Source organism: Gouania willdenowi, chromosome 16, assembly GCF_900634775.1.
Source record: "Gouania willdenowi chromosome 16, fGouWil2.1, whole genome shotgun sequence".
NCBI lineage: Eukaryota > Metazoa > Chordata > Actinopteri > Blenniiformes > Gobiesocidae > Gouania > Gouania willdenowi.
Window position 1 is genome coordinate 1,175,257 of NC_041059.1, and position 19,908 is coordinate 1,195,164.

At 39.2% G+C, this 19,908-nt stretch overlaps 1 protein-coding gene across 3 annotated transcripts; it reads right to left on the reverse strand.

Annotated features, from left to right (window-relative positions):
• Nucleotides 1-413: 413 nt before the first annotated feature.
• LOC114477419 (protein rapunzel-like) lies at nucleotides 414-18,148 on the reverse strand. 3 transcript variants are annotated; one of them, XM_028469682.1, is made up of 3 exons: nucleotides 18,065-18,127; nucleotides 3,954-4,003; nucleotides 414-1,824 (listed from the first exon to the last, which is right to left on the reverse strand). In XM_028469682.1, the coding sequence occupies exon 3, from the start codon at nucleotides 1,794-1,796 to the stop codon at nucleotides 618-620; it is 1,179 nt and encodes a 392-aa protein (XP_028325483.1). In that variant the 5' UTR covers nucleotides 1,797-1,824; nucleotides 3,954-4,003; nucleotides 18,065-18,127; the 3' UTR covers nucleotides 414-617. The 3 variants fall into 3 exon arrangements, with proteins under 3 accessions (XP_028325483.1, XP_028325482.1, XP_028325481.1); XM_028469681.1 differs by lacking the exon at nucleotides 18,065-18,127 and adding an exon at nucleotides 11,751-12,190; XM_028469680.1 differs by lacking the exons at nucleotides 414-1,824; nucleotides 3,954-4,003 and adding an exon at nucleotides 13,721-15,465 and having other exon boundaries at nucleotides 18,065-18,148.
• Nucleotides 18,149-19,908: the final 1,760 nt, after the last annotated feature.

Genomic DNA, 19,908 nt, shown 5'->3' on the forward strand with positions numbered 1-19,908 from the left:
ACCTCTACTTAAGCTCCTCCCACTATATGAATACATACTTCCAACGTTCACTGTACCAGTATCATAAAATATTATTGCATTGGTAATTTACATGATCTCAATCCCTTGTTGGTCATCGTGAGTTTCCGTGAACACTTAATGAACGCCGCAATGAATTGTGGGACAGCATTATGTGGTCTAATTTGGTAAAGGATGCATCAGTGTTTCCTCGGATAAAGGAGGCAAAAAAGGAAGCATTGAGCCTCCTTTCCTTAGCTTGTAGAGAATTGGAACGCTCCTTATCATGGCCACCACTTAAACACTTCCAGGGTTATGGAAAAGTGGATAGTAAAGGAGATAGGAGGTAATATTAGGACATAGCCCTAGCCTCACCAGCCGTAACGTCACCGAATGACTCCGTGCAATAAGAAGGATTGGATCGTTAGCTTTTAATGAATGAATATTAGGAGATCTACACAAATCAGTGATGTAGCTGATGAGTTCTTTCTACAGTGACACCATATCTGAATTCACAAAAATTGAACGAGAAACCACATCGGAACAAATGTTTTCTTGTGTTTGAGAGAACGTCTACGTTTATATCTGGTGTAGTTTTGTCAAAGTCTGCGTGTCGGACGTCAAGCTGAGTGGACGCAGACGTAGAGGTTCTTGTGCTCCTCCCAGTAGATGAGCTCGTCTTTGAAGCTCCAGGAGCAGGCCAGGTCTCTCCTGGTCTTCACGGTGTGCACCACGCAGGCGCCGGGCAACTCCTCGAACAGCACCTCGGCCACGCCCACCACCGACAGCCTCTTCTGCGCCTGGATCAGCTGCTGGATGCGGTTCCGGTCCACGGGCTCTGGTGAGGAGCTGTACGACACCCACACGTTCAGCTTCTCGTCCGACGAGGGCACCTGGAAGCGGCTCTTCCCCGTCGGGCAGTGGAACACCTTCTTGGAGGAGAAGAGACCGGACGGCGAGTGGAACACGCGCACGGACCAGCCCACCCAGTCGTATTTCTTGCTGAGTTTCTGGATGATGGCGTCGGCTAGCTGCTGGTGGGTTTGGTTGCTCTGGTCTCGGACCAGGCGTCGCGCGTCCAGCTCGGCTTGTTTTGGAAAGCTGTTGATGCAGTCTTCGATGACGACGTTCATCTTAGCCTGGACGACCTTCATCTTCTCCCCCCAGGCCTTCAGAAGCGTCTCCTCCTCTTCATCGTACCCCTTTAGTGCGGCGTGGCCCAGCAGCGCGATCAGCCCGATGCAGAAGAGGTTCTTCAGCCGAGCGCAGAAGTCCTCCATTGGCCGCCGACTTTTCTCCTCATAGTTAAGCGTGATCGTCAGGATGGATTCTCCAGAGAAGTTCTCTCCGGTCACTGCGTCGTAGAGTGTGTTCAGGTTCTTATCGCCGCCGGTTTTAGCAAAATGCTCCAGGAAGAGCTTCTTCTTCACCTCCCTGAACTTGGGTTTGGCGTTCAGAATGTCCATGTACTTCCTGAACTGGTTGGTGATGTTTTCCTCCACAGAGAAGTACGCTGCGTCCACGCCGCTCTTCTTGATCTCGTCGTTGATGCGTTGGATCTCCTCTGAGATCCCCTCCAGGCGTTCGCGGACCTTCTGAAACTGTTCCTTCATGAACGTAGCCTCTTTGCTCTCCACATTGTCCAGGGCAAGCTTGACGATAGGCGCGGCAATAGAGAAGACGGGGAAGAGGTCGCCGGCAATGCTGGCCACCATTTCTGCCCCCTGCTCAAACACCTCCATCACCGTCTCCACCATGTCCTTCTTGTCAGCTACGAGCTTCTGCAGATGGGTTGCCATGTTTGCTGGTGTCTTCTGTGACGTGAATCTGGCAACGAAACGCAGTAAAACGTCAAGAAAAAGGGATCCTAAAGAAGCGAGCAACCGCTTCATAGGTATCCTCCACTGTTTTTAAAAATGTGGCCCAAAACCTTGTGAAATATACTTTTATTGAAGTAAAACTTACACTTAAACAGTGCGCTGACACGCTCTGGTGGCTGAAGTTAGCGAGTAAATCACAGACTGTTGAAGACACACAAACCCTGAGAATAGAAGTCTGTGATTACTCTTTAACTTCAGCCACCAGAGCGTGTCAGCGCACTGTTTAAGGGAGAGTTAAGGTCTCTTAGGAGAGCTTTTCTTCTCTGCTTCATTGTCTACTACCAAACCTCAGGGTTGGAACTGTCGCCCCCTGCTGTCACAACTGTTTTTATTCTCTTCCTCTAAACAAAAGAGGTTTACATCGACATCTTTAAAGGTATTGAATTTTCCCAAAGTGTAGAAAAAAAACAGTCTACCTGCTCAAGAGGGAACGCCTACGTGTGTGAGAGAGTGTGCACGAGCCCAGTTTTCCTCGTGCGCACTCTGTTTAGAAGCTGGAGTTGGCATCAGTCATACAAGCTTACTTTCCAAAAGAAGATTTGCACTTTTCGCACTGCGTCAGACTCACCACCGATAAGTGCAAATCTATTTTCAAAGGGCACGAGCACGAACATATCATCAGAATGATTAACATTAGGAGGACCATTGGTTTTGATGATCCACCCGAAAGTTGAAGCCAAAATAACATCGTCCACAATACCTTTAACTTTTCCTGGTTATTTAGAGCAAGTGTTCTCAACCTTGGGGTCAGGACCCCATTTGGGGTCGCAAGACACTGGGAGGGGGTCGCCAGATGCCTTCAAGAAACTAAGATTTTTTTTTTTTTTTTAATTTGAGCCAATTTTTGCTTATTTTTATCCTTTTTCTGAAACTCCATCAAACGCACCAGATTTTAACATATTTTTTTATCAATTTTTCTTGTCATATTTTTGCTCCTTTTAATGTATTTTTGCAACATTTCTCCCATTTCTGACACTTCTACATCACATTTTAATGTCTTTTCTGCACATTTTTTCCACTTTCCAGACATGTTCATCACTAATAAACCATTTCTACCATCTTTACACCTAATGTCACATATGTTGACACATTATTGTCACTTTTAACCTCTTTTCACTAGATTTCAGGATTATTTTTTGCCAATTTAACCACATTCACCATTTGTAGTGCACATTATTTGCCAGTTTAAACTAATTGTTCCAACATTGACACTTTGAACCTTTTAACCACTTTTTCTGTCTGTTTTTATCCACTCTAATTTACAACTATTTTCTGTGGTTTTTAAAATCCCATTTCACCTCCTTTTCCATCATTTTCGGTCACTTTGAACCATTTTATTAGTGATTAAAACCAGGATTTCCATCTTTAAGATGACTATAATAATAATAATAAACGTTCCTGGATAACAGTGGATATTATTCAGATGAATAAATAAATGTGGTTATCACAGATTCATAGAACAATGGACCATCATTTTACTGACTTTATGGATGGACCCCAAAAATCTCCCCTTTATTCCCCCTTATAGATGGTCCTGTCTCCACATGACTGTTCTTCAATGTTCATGTCTGTGTTCAACCACCTTCAGCTACAGTGGGGGTCCCTGCTCTCTGGGACCTTTATTTTGGGGGTCGTGTGCTGAACAGTTTGAGAACCATTGACTTAGAGCATCCAGAAGTAGCACAAGTTGTTATTTTGACTGAAAAATCTACTAAATGATGTAAAAATCAGGCTGAATGTTTCACTCCAATAGAAAACAATGGGATGTTTACAGGCAGTGGGGCCGTGTGACATCATCAATCACATGATTTCAAGATGGAGGAACACAGGCTCTAGAACTGTAAAGTAGTCTCACTTTTAAAAGTTAATAAAAAGAATATGGTGCATAATAATGTGTTTTGTTAGACATAGATCTACTAATAAGAACATTTAGAAGGTTTTAGGACATATTTGTAAAAACAATGGAGGATTCTTTAACACGAAGTTCTTTTTTTTTTACTTCAAGTAACAGAGTCGAGTTAAATAAACAGAAGGATTGAGTTTTGTGTGTTTCCTGGGTTGTGTTTGTGTACTTACAGCTCAGTTGTTGTGTGGTTGGACTCTCGCTCTCCTTACAACAGCACAAACTGATAGGAAAGAAAAAACAACAGCGTGAGCTCGAGCTGGTCACACCCAGTGAGCGATGAGTCAACAGTGAAGACCGGTATGGGCGGAACCATCTGTGAGGCTCAGTGGGGATTTACACAGGAAGAGTTTATACTGTATTCTCTGATGAACCCAGATCACATTTTAACGCTAATAAAACCTTAAACTACTAATGTACGTACTTCACTAAAACAAAGCACCTTGTTCTTTTTCTGACACAGTATGAAAAGTAGTTTTAGCTTTAACACCAGATTTACTGCAACCTGCGGCTCAGGAGCCTCATGTGGCTCTTTCACTCTTTGGCAATGGCTCCCTATAGCTTTAAAAATATATATTGAAATAAAGACTTTTTTTTTTTTTAACAAAGGCTATTAATGATTATTGACAAATAAAATCATGATAACAATATTCCTCTTTAGTACTATACAGTTAATACAATATTGTTTTATTTGATATTATTTAAATGTTTATTATTTCCATATGTTACTTGTATATATATTATTTAAGGCAATATTGTGTTGAATTTGGCCCTGAAAATAAAAGGGTATTGTATTTTGAGAAAGTGGTTTCATTTTTTTTAAAGTACCAGTTTAAGCACCGGTATCGGATGAAACCCAACCGATACCCAACCCTAGAGAGTCCATTTCTTTCGTTTATATTTCTTTTAGCTGCAAGTTAGAGCGAGAGCAAGTTTAGACAAACCACGTCCTGCAGTGAAGCTACGTTCGTGTTGACGTGCGTAAAAAACGATTCCCCAAGTCTGGACCGCGGCCCCATTAGCGGTCCCTCTGCGATATCCTCCGCTCCCAATGCACACAGCTGCGACGGGCTAGAACGTCTCGAATCTGTTACGTCAACAGAACTACGGTTGCACCTGCCAATCCAGAACGTCTCCAGGTCCAACCCAGACCTCAGGTACTGGACCAGCAGAACTGACTCACATAACCACAATACATCCTCATACAAACATATCATATGTTTCACACATCCACCACCTCATATATGTTTGTCTGTTCTCCCCGTTAGTCTTTACCTCGTTGTTTTTATGAGCTCATTATCTTTTTAGGATCTTTTATTAAAATATGTGTTTTACCTTTTTATCCAGTATTTAGTCTAGATTAGTCTAGAATAGTGATTCACTTTATTACATATAATCCTCACTTATACGAGCTTAGAAATGCATTTGATCATGATTTCATCACCACATTGTTCTTGTTTTTATTGAAATATCTTAATAAATCTTAATATTCTCATTCATATAACCCCTTAATAATAACTCCTCCTCCTACAGTGGGTTTTTTTCCGAAAGAAAATTCTACACTGAAAACTGTGAGCGCCTGCAAATATTATAGAGTTTCATTTACACAATTATTCATGTTTTAGCAAATGTAGCTAACGGCAGGATGTGAATCACGTGAACGTTTTTGTCACATTTCTGCTGAGATATGTCAGTTAGTCATTTTAAATGATGCTTTAGACGACATTTCAAATTTAAAAAACAAATGGGAAAATTGGTAAGAAAAGTCTCACACACAATGTGGACAGAAAGTCCAAAGCATGGACGTTAGTTATAGTGGAGTCTTTATAGCAATAATAATAATAATAATAATAATAATAATAATAATAATAACTAGGCAATTGAAAATTGGCAAAAATAACAACTTGTATCTGGATTTGTTGACACGTTTGTTCTTTTTACTAATGAAATTAAAAGTAATAATGCAGGAAAAACAGAAGACTGACATTAACCTTAAATATGACCTTGAGCAAAGGTCAAGGTCACACATTTAAAGGAACTGTTGTTCAATGGTACCAGTGGCCAAGTTATAGAGAAAAAAGTATTTTTCTTTTGTAATGTCATGAACTTTGACCCCTACCAATCTTTTTACTGGTAGGTCGTACAGCTTTGGTCCGTAGTAGTAAAATAATTTATTTATTTATTTATTCAGTTCATTTAATGAACTTTTCATAAATGTAAGCATCAAACTTGTACGATAAATATTTGCAGAGATATGGAAAATTTTGTTTTGACAAATGACGCAACCTTGACCTTGACATTACAATTTTCAATTGCCAAATACAATAATAATAATATAAAGGTTGATTTCAGATTAAAGATTTAGTCTCATTTGGAGGAAAATGTGGTTGTGCTGATTAAAAACAACACGGAAAGAGGTTAAAACTGACAATAACACTGAGGTATAAAACACACAGGAAGTCTTTAAGTTGACATCCATTGATTTGTTTCCATGACAACAGGGCAAAGGAAATGTTTACACAGTCTTTAAGCATTAAAACTAATAAGATGATGCATTATTCAACGCAGCAGCTGTAAAATATTAATGGTGGGATGGAAATGGACAGTAACATGAGACAAAAGTTAAGTTTTAATTTTAAACTCGTGACTTTCCACTTTCTTTTGTGGAAACAATAGATTTGTAGTCCAATGCAATGATAACTACTGAATTCATTTATTACATTTCAAACGTCCTGTTTTACACAAACAAATTAAAAGCACGAAATGACAGAAAAATACACTAAATGGCAAAAAATAAACACATTTATTACAAATATACACACAAATGACACATAAAATGACATGAAAAAAAGACTAAACAATGAAAACACACAATAAAATACAAAATACAACAAGAAAAATACACAAAACTGTAACAATAACACAAAAACATACAAAATGACTCCAAAAACACCCAAAACTCTTTGTTCTTCCCTGTGTTACTGCTCAGATTGGTCATTATTATAAATGCAGATTTGTTTAAATGTTGATAAATGCAACTGTCGGATCAGACAGTCAGATTTTTGTTCCGTGTCTGCTTTAGGGCCTTTAGCGCAGAATCGAGGAAGGATCTGGAACGCTCAAGAGCTGCGATTATTCATCATGACATCATCTGATTTGACACAGACCTACAAAACCCAGCCGTGCATGTGTCGAGACCACCTCCAGCCCCCCTCATCCCTTTGCTTTAGTAGACGTGTAATCTGCTAACATGCTAACCTCTGCTAACTGTCTGTCAAATCAGCAATCTGTTTAGCATGTTAGCCGCTAATGACTGTGATCTGGGCGCATCTGTCCATGTTTTTGTTTTTTTTAAACTTTATCTGCTGTTCTTCTTGTTTTCCCCACAGACAGCCTCACATATGGTGTTTCTCCTGCTTTTATTCACATTTGTTTGCTGTAATTCAAGAATCGTCCAACTAACAATCAGTTCTCCCACGCCCTCCATGTTCAACACCAATAACAGGCACTAAACTCTCACCTAAATAAGTTGTTCTTCACCACTTTCATCGTTCTCGTCAGAACTGTTGAACGTCGGGGGCCCCCGGAGCTGTCATTTTGATCCCCTACGCCACTTGTGTCAAACTCAAGGCCCGGGGGCCAAAATCTGGCCCTTTAGAGCATCCAATTTGGCCCCCCAGGATAATTCAGATCAGATCATTTTTAATAGTAAGTTGTGGAAAGAACTCTAAATTTTTCCATAAATCTTAAATTTCTCACAGATAATTCCTCAAAAATCCTCTAAATTACACAAAAAAATATTCACAAAATCAAGCAGTTCTGAAGTGAAGATCCTGGAGGGCCTGATGTTGAAAACTAGGACACAATGATATTAAAGTTGTACCTAAAACCTGTGGCCCACCTGAGATCAAACCGGTCCACATTTGGCCCCTGAACTAGTGAGTTTGACACCCCTGCCCTACGCTGTGAAAATGATCTGTTTAGAACCCTGAGCACACGCACACCCAACTTAGTGCTTTTTATTTGGGGTCAAAGTAAATCAGGCCCTAATTTTGGTGTTTAATGTTTTAAAAACCCTGAGCTGGTGTAAAGTGTAAACCATCACTTAAGGAAAGTTTCCAGGGAAAACTCCAAGCGAGGCTGAATTCCTGAACTCCGTTTACAAGAGGTGCAAAGTCGAGTGGAAAAACTTAATCCAAAGCAAACATTCACCTTCACTCCAGGACATGTCGGGACACGTCGCTTTGGGCACAACATGGAAATGTGTCGTTGGGAATGAGAGCGAGGTTATAGTAGAACCAGATCTACGTGTCACATCCTGAGCCGAGCTGAGCGTAGGAAGTGATTAAGTACCAGAGGTCAACTTCAGCAGGTTACCACGGCAACAGGCCAATGGGAAACAGCCCGTCTTATCTGCTGACGGCTGGTTTTGTCTCAGAGGAGGTTTTTCTAATGACTGCATTCCTCAGTGTGACGCATCAAAGACATCTGCAGTGCTAACGCAGCAACGGGAAAAGAGCAGACGGAAAGTGTTTTACCACCAATGCATTGACCAGACCTCTGAAGCTGTGCTGTGGTATCTGACACTGACATCTATTAAAACTCATCCAATCACATGCTGAGGCAACTTAATGTATTATTCAGGCCTGTGAAGACTGTCTCTGGTAGATTATTGTTAGAGTAAACTCTGATACACAAAAAGCTCTCAGAGAACAAAGAAGAGATGGTTCTGATGATGGAAACACGACAGGAAGTCAAAGAACCGCTAGTTATAACCAACAGAACCAACAGAACCATTAGAACCAACAGAACCAATAAAACCAACAGAACCAATAAAACAAACAGAACCATTAGAACCAACAGAACCAATAAAAGCAAAGAGCGAGTGTCACACCCATCCAGAAAACTTTCCTGCAAGCATGTGTATTTGTGTAGGACAGATGAGAAAAGAGAAGGGACTAAAGTGAAGAGCTAGGGTTAGGGTTTGCAAGTTATGAGACGTTAATGGATGATGGACACAAATGACTTGGTTCTAAATAAAAACAGCCCAGGTTCCATCATCTGGCAGTGGTTCAGGTTTCAGAAGGAAAACATTACGGTCGTCTGGAAAATATGCTACAAAACCAAAGGTAGCAGCACCACAAATTTGCTTCACCACCTGAAATCACATCCACTACAAAACCAAGAATGCCTTAAACTCCACATGTCCACATATGCCTCATAAAAAGTCTGAGGAAACATCAGCACCAAAACAAATGACTCTGGCTTCCTCATTTGCCAATTCAGTCTCATACGACAAAAAAAAGTCAGAAATAGAAAGAGATCACGAGCACAGCGACAAAATGTATCACCATAGACACGCCCCCTGGTTAAGGTTGTGGAAAAGCCAGGATTAAAAAATCTTATGAAGAAACTTAACCCTTAGTTTGATTTTCCCGAACGCAATTCATTTGTAGAAAAATTATTTAGTAAGTGTGGAAATGTGATCACATGCCATTGGGCATCACTACAAAACAATTCTACTGAAAAACACACAAACAATAAATACAAACAGTATATATACATATATATATATAATGCCTTAACTTTCTCAACATGATGTGTTGTTACAATCCAGCAGAAAAAGTGCACTTTAATTTATATACTTTTTAAAATGTATTTCTTGTTGAATGCTTTATTGCTTTGAGCTTTATTTTTATTCAGAGTTTTTGAGAAATAAGCAAAAGTAAAAACTTATGCCATTGTTTATTTTTACTTGTTAAAAGGTTGTGAGTGCAGAAGGCTGGTTTGAAATGAAATGTTTGCTAAACTTGGCCTGATTTGCACACAATTTAAAACAAATAAATACATCCAACATTAGGAATCACCATACTGGTGTTATTTTATGCACTAAAGGGTTGAATTTATTATTCATACAGTGGTTGAGAGAAAAAATTAAAATATTGAGATACATATCGCTCATCGTAATTTAGCCTAAAAACATAGATTTTAAGCCAGATGGTGCACACAGACCTAGTTTCAACACCCAGTACTGTTGCTTCCCATCAATGGCATGAAAAATTCTGCCATTTCTGCAGGATCTGAGCAGCACTCAGCCTCAGAGCGTTCAGTGAGCGTCATAATCACATCACATCTTTGTCAAAGTGGAGGAAACTCATTTAGAGATCTGCATCGTTTTAGAGCAGAGAGATAAACCTCAGATTCTCCTTTTTCCATCAATCACACGTTTCTCTGGGGTTTAAAAGCTGCAGATCTATGAAAGTTAGAATCTGACATTCTGTAGGTTTCAGACGTTCTATAACACACCTGAATCCAACAGATGAATCATCGTCCAGGTACAGTAGACACAAACCTGGATGTGATCACTACAGCTACTGCCCTTTTTCAAAATAAAACGTGACAAAAACAATAAGCGACCTTGCAAAATTTTTCAAAAAAAAACAACAAACCTGGGTATGATTTTATTTGGCAACCAAAGCTTACAAAGTTTATCTGACACGACAGAAAAAACACACAAAACAATAACAATATCCCACAGAAATGTACACAAAATGACAACAAATGTAAACAAAATGACAACAAAAGAACACAACAGAGAAACATTAGAACAAAAAAAAAACATTGTCAACAAAAACCAAGCAAAATAACAAAAATACAAAACACACAAAAACAGAAGAATACAGAAAAATTTGCTACACAACAAAAACATACTGAATAACTCCAAAAACACACAAAATTTTTAGCTTTGGGTTCTTTCTTTAAAGCGTACTCACGTACTAATTAATTTTAATCTAATTTATCTCTAATAATTTGGATTTTTTTAAATAAATTAATAAATGCATTAAAAATATCAACAATAAAAACAAATATAAATAATCCCATTGATATTTATCATTTTATGCTTCACTCACGTTTTATTTCTAATGCATATTTTATGCAGGAACACAAACGTTTGTTCTTTCCTGTATTAATGCTGTATTAAACACATAAATCATGTGAACAGACAGTCGAGACCTGCATGATGTAAACCTCATAAAGTTCCAGTTGTATTAATTTTATTTTAATGTATTAATATAATGATAATCCCCTCTAGATTTTGATTTATTCTTGTTGATGAGTGTTTTCTAGTTGCTGTTGTATGTTTATCCTCTAGAAGATCTTGTATAGCTTCTGTTAATAAAAAAATAAATAACATACATAAATACATGTGAACCGACGTGCATTATGGGAAATATAGTTTTTGAGCCACTGACGTCATTGTACGCATCTTAGATCAACATTTTATTCTTTACATTAATTTGATTTAATGAGATAAACACACGGGGTGTGGCTTTAAATATTAAATATTAGTCCAACTAAACATTCCTGAAAGCTGATATTTACGCATTACGCACGAGAGAAAAAGGGCAACAAAAAACAACGGGTTCAGAAAAGTTCTAACGAACCGTGAGAACGATCAGCTGATCAATAAACCATCAAACCACGGGAACCACGAACCAATGTGCTGCGTAATGGACACGGTATCGATCCCTGCTCCTACTGGGACTCTAATCGTATCGTTTTACAGCCTGAGTGGATACAAACAAACAAACAAACAAACAAACAAACACGGCAGCTTAACGCCACAATATAACACGCGCACGCGCACACACACACTTCCTGATTCCTGGTAAAACCAACGCCCCATGGAGGATCAGAGAGTTTTTAAAACAGGTCAAACTACACCAACAAAGTGTTTAATAACCAAACTAAACGTTATAAACCGCAAACAAACCAGGAAGTAACTTGTTTTTAACTTTTTCTACGTCAGCGCGATGCGTAAGCTGGAAAAATGGGGAAAGGTTACATCATCAGTGTTAAATGAAGCAAAAAGAGGCTGAAAAGTCCGTTTTTCCATGAACGCATCAAACAGCACAGGTAGCCTGAGCTCACCTGAGAGGTCACACACACACACACACACACACACTCACCTCGGACAGACACACACACCGACACCGAGCTCCAGTCCCACTGACGGGGCTCCCACGGGTCACGTGGTGCGCGCTGCTCTGGGGGCGTGCCCAGTCTCACCCAACTTGCCCGTGTGTGTGCGTGTGACAGGTGATTCCACGTGCGTGTGCGCGCGTGCACAGTCCAATCCTCCGCCCACTCGTCAAACAAACGTCCTTAATAATAATAATAATAATAATAATAACCGGTTTAAAATAGAGGAGCAAACTAAAAATAAATTAATAACTAAATAACAAAAAGTTAAATTTAAAATGAAATACAAACAAATAAATATCTTTTACGGTTACATTTATATTGTGTTGCGATCCAAACTGCCAAAATGAAAGATAAATAAATAAAATACGGCATTTGTATTTTCTTTTTCATTTCCACCAATATATATTATTTATAAATCTATGTTTAAGTTTTGGACATTTTTTTTGTTGTTGTTGCATATATTCATTTATTTAATTATGTCTATATTTAAACTTTGCTATTTTTTCCCCACTTATATTTATTTATTTGTATTTCATTTTTCTTTATTTTTCACGTTTATTCCTTTAATTTGAATTTTAGCATCTTTTTGTCCCCCAGTTTTTCAGCATTTTTACGAGATTATCCGTAACTCCTCAGATCAAAAATATAAACACTTTGTAATCTGTAATGATGACCAGTAATCATAACTTCATATTTTACTGCATTTATTACAAACCACTGCCACATACAGAAGCATATTGTGTAGATTGTGATTCCCCCCCCCCCCCCCCCCCCACAGCATTGAATATTGCACCAAAAACAACCAAATAATCAGATTTGAACCCGTCTAATAGAAGAGGATATTATTATAATGTGTCATGTTTTCATACGTTTTGCTCACATGTTGCTATATAAGCATAAATATCTCCTATTGTTGTTCTGATGGTGTTTATGATGATAACACTAATGTTTGCTTTAAAAATAAGAGACGAGAACCAGAACAATGGGTTGGACGAGACTGGATCACATGTTTAAAGAGAAAAAACATCTCAGATGTTTTCTTTAAGGAAATTTACTTTGACCCCCTGCCAGTCTTCTTCAGAGGTATCTGCTGATCACTTTAACGTGTCCTCAACTTCTCGTAATACATCCAGCAAGTTCATTATGTGTTAAGGTTTCATTTATTCAGACTATTTTTCTATGTCAGGGGTTGTCAACCTTGGGGGCAGGACCTAATTTGGGGTCGCGAGACACTAGGAAGGGGTCGCCAGATGCCTTATAAAAACAAAAAACATTTTTTAAACAATTTGAGCCCATTTTTGCTTATTTTTACCATTTTTCTGCAACTACACCAAACTTGCCACATTTGAACCTTTCTGAATCACCTTTTTTTGCCATATTTTTGCTCCTTTTAATTAATTTTTGTTACATTACTCCCATTTCTGACATTTCTCTACCATATGTTGACCCATTATTGTCACTTTTAACCTTTTTTCACCATATTTCATGCTTAATTTTGCCAATTTAACCACATTCACCATTTGCCTTGTCCATTATTTACCAGTTTAAAATAATTGTTCCAATACGAACACTTTAAACCCTTTTTACCACTTTTTCTGTAGGTTGTTTTTGCCTCTAATTTTCAACTTTTAACCAGTTTCTGTGGTTTTTAAAATCACATTTCACCACCTTTGGTCTCTTTTAACCCATTTTTAAAAAATTAAAACAAGCATTTACATCTTTAATATGATTATATACTATGACCCAAATAATATTTATAATAAAACTTCCTGGATTTTTAGAAATAGTTCACATTACGGATGTTTGATTTTAGCCAATATCGTCCAACACAAAATATTTTGACTTAACTTTAGGTCACATGATGTATATCTCCATGGAAATTACTGGTTAAGGCTACTTTTAATGTATCCCACAAATAAATATCATTGGTGCAAAATAAGAAAAGTAATTCAACTTAATAGAAAAAGTGCCTTTAATGACCAATCTATTGAATTTCTTTCAGGATAAATAATGGCGTCTTATCTTTGCTGGTTTAGCTTTGACGATCTATAAATTGAGGGCCCTATGAAGTTGCTGAACATTTTAAAAACATCTCGACTAGAAGTCTTGCCTGATCAGAACATCAACTGAAGAATCCTTAAATTAGACTTGAAACATCTTCAATTAAGGTTTTTATACAATGTGAATACATTTAAAATGGCAAAGTTTCATTTTTGGGAAGATTCTTGACTCTTATTTTGTAGGATCGTGACCTTTTGGTTTCTCGCTGTCGTTCAACTGATATTAACACCATTCCAAGTAAAATCCATTAAAGATGCAAAGAGAGAAGAAACAGAGGTAAAAACATGGCAGGAATATGGATCACGCAGCTGATCATACATGAACAAAAATCAACATTTAAATGAGATAATTCCAAGTCTCTGTTTAAGACATTCATGAATCCATTTGATCTACGGCCGTTATTCCATGAGCCTACTCCGGGTGGATACACAGGAAGGCCCTTTTGTGTTTCTCGTAGTAGTAGCAGTCCTCTTGGAAGTTATTGGTCTCCACCACCGCCTTGTAATGGCTGACGGCGTGGACCAGGCAGTTGGGGAAACTCTTCTTCAGAGCCAGAGCCACGGCCATCATGTTCCCCTTCAGCTTCTGCTTCTCAATCTGCTCCAGGATCTCACTCTTGTTGATGGGTTTGGGGTCGACGCAGAACGAAACCACCACCTTGATCTTGTTCCGGGTCAAAATGTCAAACCAGTTGGTGCCGTCGCTGCCGTGGCACTTGGTTCCAGCCAGCCAGTTGAAGAAGAAAATGCGCTCACGGTTGGCGAAGGCCCTGATGGACCAGTTTACCCAGTCGTATTTCTTCACCAGCTTCTCCAGGAGAGATTTTGTGAACTCTGGATCCACCGTGCCAGGGTTCTCCTGGAGAATGTGCTCCAAGTCCATCTTGGCTTGGTCGGCAAAGTTCTCCGTGCACTCCTCCACAGCGGCTTTCATCCGTTTCTCCACATCCTCCATCCGTTGTTGCCACTTTTTCACCATCTCCTCTCCAACGGCGCCCTCCTTCAAGGCGGTGTAGCCCATGACGGCGATAATACCCACCACAAAAAGCTTCTTGAGGCGAGCGCAGAAGTCCTCTACGGCCCTCCTGCTCCTCTGCTCGATGGCCACCACGGTGTCCAACATGGGGTCTCCGGAGGTGTTTTCCCCCATGACGGCATTGTAGAGGGCGTCCAGGTTCAAATCGGCATCGGTGTTCTCGTACTGGCTCAGGAATTTTGCCATCTTCTTCTCCTTAAACTTCGGCTTAGCGTTGACGAAGTCTTGGAACTTCTCGTACTGGCTGATCATCTGCGCCTCGCGGTCGAAGTTCTGCTTGTTCATGGATGTCTTCTGCAGCTCCAGGGCGAGCTTGTCGATCTCGTCTTGGATCCCCTCCAGCTGCTGGTTGACCTCTGCGAACTGCTTGGTGAGATACTGCGCCTCCATGCTTTCGGGGTTGCTGAGGAGCTCGGCCGAGGCCACGAACACGGCCTCCAGCACCGGGTGGAGCTGCCCCACGGTGGAGGCCAACACCTCGGACGCCTGGCCCATGATGTGAACCCCTTTCTCGATCTTGTCCCTGTTCTCTAGGAGCCAGTCCACCACACTGTTCATCTTTCAACTCAAGTGTTTGCCGCTAAATCTAAAGAACTCTGGTGCCTGAAAGAAGAAGAAATATGAAACCCTTTTAAAGTTCTTTAATGTGGATTAAATAACATTTCAGAGTAGGGTGCTTCACAATATCATTGTATAAAAAAATTGGCAACATTTTGCCAGATCGCGTTTTGCCTTCTTCGTATTGATATTTTGAACATTTTTACTAAAAATTGAGCCAAAAAAAAAAAACACTCTATAAATGGTGGCACACGTTTTCACTCAACCAAAGAATGTGTAACTTTCACACATATTAGAAACTTTAACGAGATGACGCTAAGTACGGTTATTAAGTGTCTCTCCTTGTATTTATACTAAAAGAGTTATTAGTACAGTTCAAACCAGGGTTGGGGCCAATTATAATTGTGATCGCGTAATTGATAATCAATTACAATTTTGGCATAATTATAATTGTAATTTAATTTAATTGTAGTTGACTTAGTATTTGTAATTGCCATGAAAATTCTACAAAAAATGTGAATTATAATTTAACGCAAAACTGTGGAACCATGTCACAGTTCTACACATAGTAGTTATTAATAATTCAAATGTTTCATATCAAGCTTTCCCACATTTTAGCATTTAAAAAATATAAATCTTGACGCCCACACCATAAATATTAAAACCTATATTTTTATTGATTAGGAAGGTTAACGAGGTAACCAATAGATAGGAAATCAATTAGATGATAGATATTAGTTTTTATTGTATTTTACAGCTGATTTAGGACCCGTTAGCATTAGAGATTGTCTAACAGAAAGCTAACACAAGAGAAAGGTTAACTTTTATTAGGTTATTTATTTCAGGCTCAGTAATTGTGATTAATTTTAATAGAACGTCATTGTAATTCCCTTTATGATCAGAGTTAGACAACTTTTATCACAGCGGGGCCACAAAAATGTTTATTTAATCAGAGGGTCACATGATCAACATTCATGTCAGCATTAGAATAATGACTGAGCATTAATACAGGAAAGAACAGAGTTTTATAGTAATTTTGTGTGTTTTTCTCTCATTCTGTGTGTGTTTGTTGTTGTTTTGTTCATTGTGAGTCATTTTTGTGTATTTTTGTAGTTGTTTTGCTTGTTTGTTAGTACTGTGGGTTTCCTGAGTTTTTGTTTTTCTTGTCATTTTCTGTAATTTTGTGTATTACTGTTGTCGTTTTGTAAATTAGAGACATTTTCTGTTTTTCTCTTGTCTTTTACTGTATTTTCCTGCAATGTTGTAATTCTTTGTAATTTTTATTGTATTCCTGCTTTGGTTTTATAGATTTTTTAGTCATTTTGCACATTTACATTGGGGGCCGCATAAAATTAGACTGAGGGCCGCATGTGGCCCCCGGGCCACCAGTTGCCTGTGTCTGCCCTAGAGGCAGAAACACGGTTTAGCTTTGTTCTTTTTTTATCCCAGACAAGGAACTAAGTGACATCCAGTTTTTCCCCTAACAGGTCATTTTCCTGAGAAACAAACCCCACAATAAAGCAAACGGTGTTTCATGTCGGCACATGTTGGTATCCAGTTTCATGCCGCGCCCTTCACAGCGTCAGTGGATGACAAGGACTTGTTTTAAGCCTCGGTGGCTTCGACACACAGAAAGGCCACAAACCCAGGACACGGTGATGTTACAGAACAAATATTCACTCTACGTATAACTGCAGCACCTTTTACTGCTCTGACAACAGCCTAAAGCCAACACAGATGCTCACACTGGGACTTCAGAAAAAGGACAAATTACTTTCCCTAGTTATAGTGGTTGCATGTCAAATTAGCACTAGAGCGATGACATAATCCGTTTCTACTTCTGAAAAAAGACACACCCAGATCTGAGATGAAAATCCATGCACCTCCACCCACTTCTTCTGCTGCACTTGTTCATTAAACCAATCACTTTCCTCCCCATTAACGCCAGACCACGAGTGGAACTCATCCAAGCACCAATTTTACTCATTGTGTACATAACACACACACACAAAAGGAAAAAGTGGAGGAAAAACTTGTTTATCCTCCCAACGTTTACACATCAGTGAGATCAGGTGTCGTTTTACAACTTGTGTTTATTAAATCGACATGCCATCAGTGGTGTTTACACCCTTCTGCTTCTTCTTAAGGTTAAATATAGAAGAAAACCATTTAAATGTTACATTTAAATCCAAACAACAGGTTTAGATTCTCAAACAAACAAACAAACAGATTGTTTTGGAAAATTAGTTGAAAATTTCTGTTTTTTTTTGTTGTTGCAAAAGTAAGATAAATTCATGTATTTGTGTGAGAGAAGGAAAAAAGGCGAGTTCCACACAACACTTACTTGATCAAACACTGGTCGACCATTTTACATAGTGACGAGCTTTGCACTAAAGACTTTAATCCAGGCCACAAATGTACGACTGTCGCAATAATCCATCCAGGCTTCACATATAAATGGTTCATTTACATTATTTGGATTTCAGGCTGTGTTTGTTAGGGTTTGTTTAAAAGTAAAAGAGATTCTTTAAAAAATATATATTTTAAAGCCTGAAATAAACAACTTGTCTTTCTTTTGAGGGAATTACAAATAAATGGATCAAAATGTAATGCAGGAACTGAGAAAAATGGGGGAAAAACTCACGTTTTTTTTCTTCTTCTTCTAATATCCACTGGGCTATAGTCCAGTTATCCAATAGTCCAGCTGTGCCTGTGAGAACCAGCCTCCCTACGACACATATATATATCTACCCTCCCTCCCTCCCTCCTCCCTCTCTCACTCTGTCTGTCTCTCGTCGTCACTCCCCCTTTTGGATCTCCTCCATGCAGCATTCCTCTGAAAACCCCACACAGTGGGACGAGGCACACTGATAACATCCTGTTAACCACACATAGGCAACTGGAGGCCCGGGGGCCACATTTGGCCCTCAGGGTAACTTTATGAAGTAAATACAGTAAAAGACAGGAGACAAACACAGAAAATATTCCGAAAACACACAAAACTACTACAAAAATGAACAAAACAACAACAGAAAAACACAAAACAGGAGTCCACAAACCCACAGTACTAACAAACAAGCAAAACGACAGCACAAACACACAATATGACTCAAAAAACATATATTTTACTGAATAAATTCACAAAAGAACTACAGAAATGTGCAAAATGCCTCACAATGAGCAAAACAACAACAAACATACACAGAAAAACACAAAATTACTATAAAAACTGTTGTTTCTTATATTAATGCTCAGATCACTCATTATTCTAATGCTGACATGAATGTTGATCATGTGACCCTCTGATCAAACAAACATATTATTGTGGCCCCGCTGTGATAAAAGTTGCCTACCTCTGATGTAGACACTCCCCCCCCTCCCCCGAGGAAAAGAAACTGGGTTCATTCTGTGTGTGTGTGTGTGTGTGTGTGTGTGTGTGTGTCACAGTGAGGCCTTGCCATGGACCATCAGCACAGAACACCTCCTTGTTGAGTCTTTGTAAAGTTGCCATGGGCGCTGCACCGGCTCCTTTATTCCACTTTTCTCCAACACGCAGCCCCTCATTCTACATCAACAGCTCCACTTTAGTCACTTAACGGTGCAAAATGTGCCCAACTTTGTCTGTGAATCCTAGGAAAGAAAAAGAAAAGTGGAGGAGAGGAGGAGGGTGGTGGGGGGGGGGATCCGTCCGTCACAGAGCAGCAGAAACAGTGAAAGACCTCCAGTGTTCACCATGACACCCACCAAACCAATGGATTATTAAGAGGGCGGGGCCACAGGAGGAAGAGGAGGAGGACAACATCAGCTCGGCCTCATTCTCACTGTCACATGTCACACACGTGACTAGGCTTCAAACCAATATCGCTATATTTTTAATTCTAAATCATCAGGTAAAAAAAACTTCCACCCAAAAATCCTTTTATCCTCAGGGTTTGTGTGTCTTCAACAGTCTGTGATTTACTCTAACTTCAGCCACCAGAGCGTGTCAGCGCACTGTTTAAGAGAGAGTAAAGGTCTTTTAGGAGAGCTCTTCTTCTCTGCTTCATTGTCTACTACCAAACCTCAGAGTTGGAACTGTCGCCCCCTGTGGTCACAACAGTTTTTATCCTCTTTCTACAAACAAAACAGGTTTACATCGACATCTTTAACTTTTCTTGGTTTTTTAGAGCAACTAAAATCAGCACAAATTAATAATTTTACTGAAAAATCTACTAAATGATCAAAAAAACTACTAAATGATCTAAAAATCAGGCTGAATGTTTCACTCCAACAGAAAACAATAGGATGTTTACAGGCAGTGGGGCCGTGTGACATCATCAATCACATGATTTCAAGATGGAGGAACACAGGCTCTAGAACTGTAAAATATTAAAGCTTTGGTTTTAAAAGAAAACCTTGTGTTTTTCGTTATCATTTTTGTCTGTTTTTGGAGTGGGTTTGTGTCAACTTTGCTGTGGTCGATTATTTTGACTCCTGCAGTGTTTGACC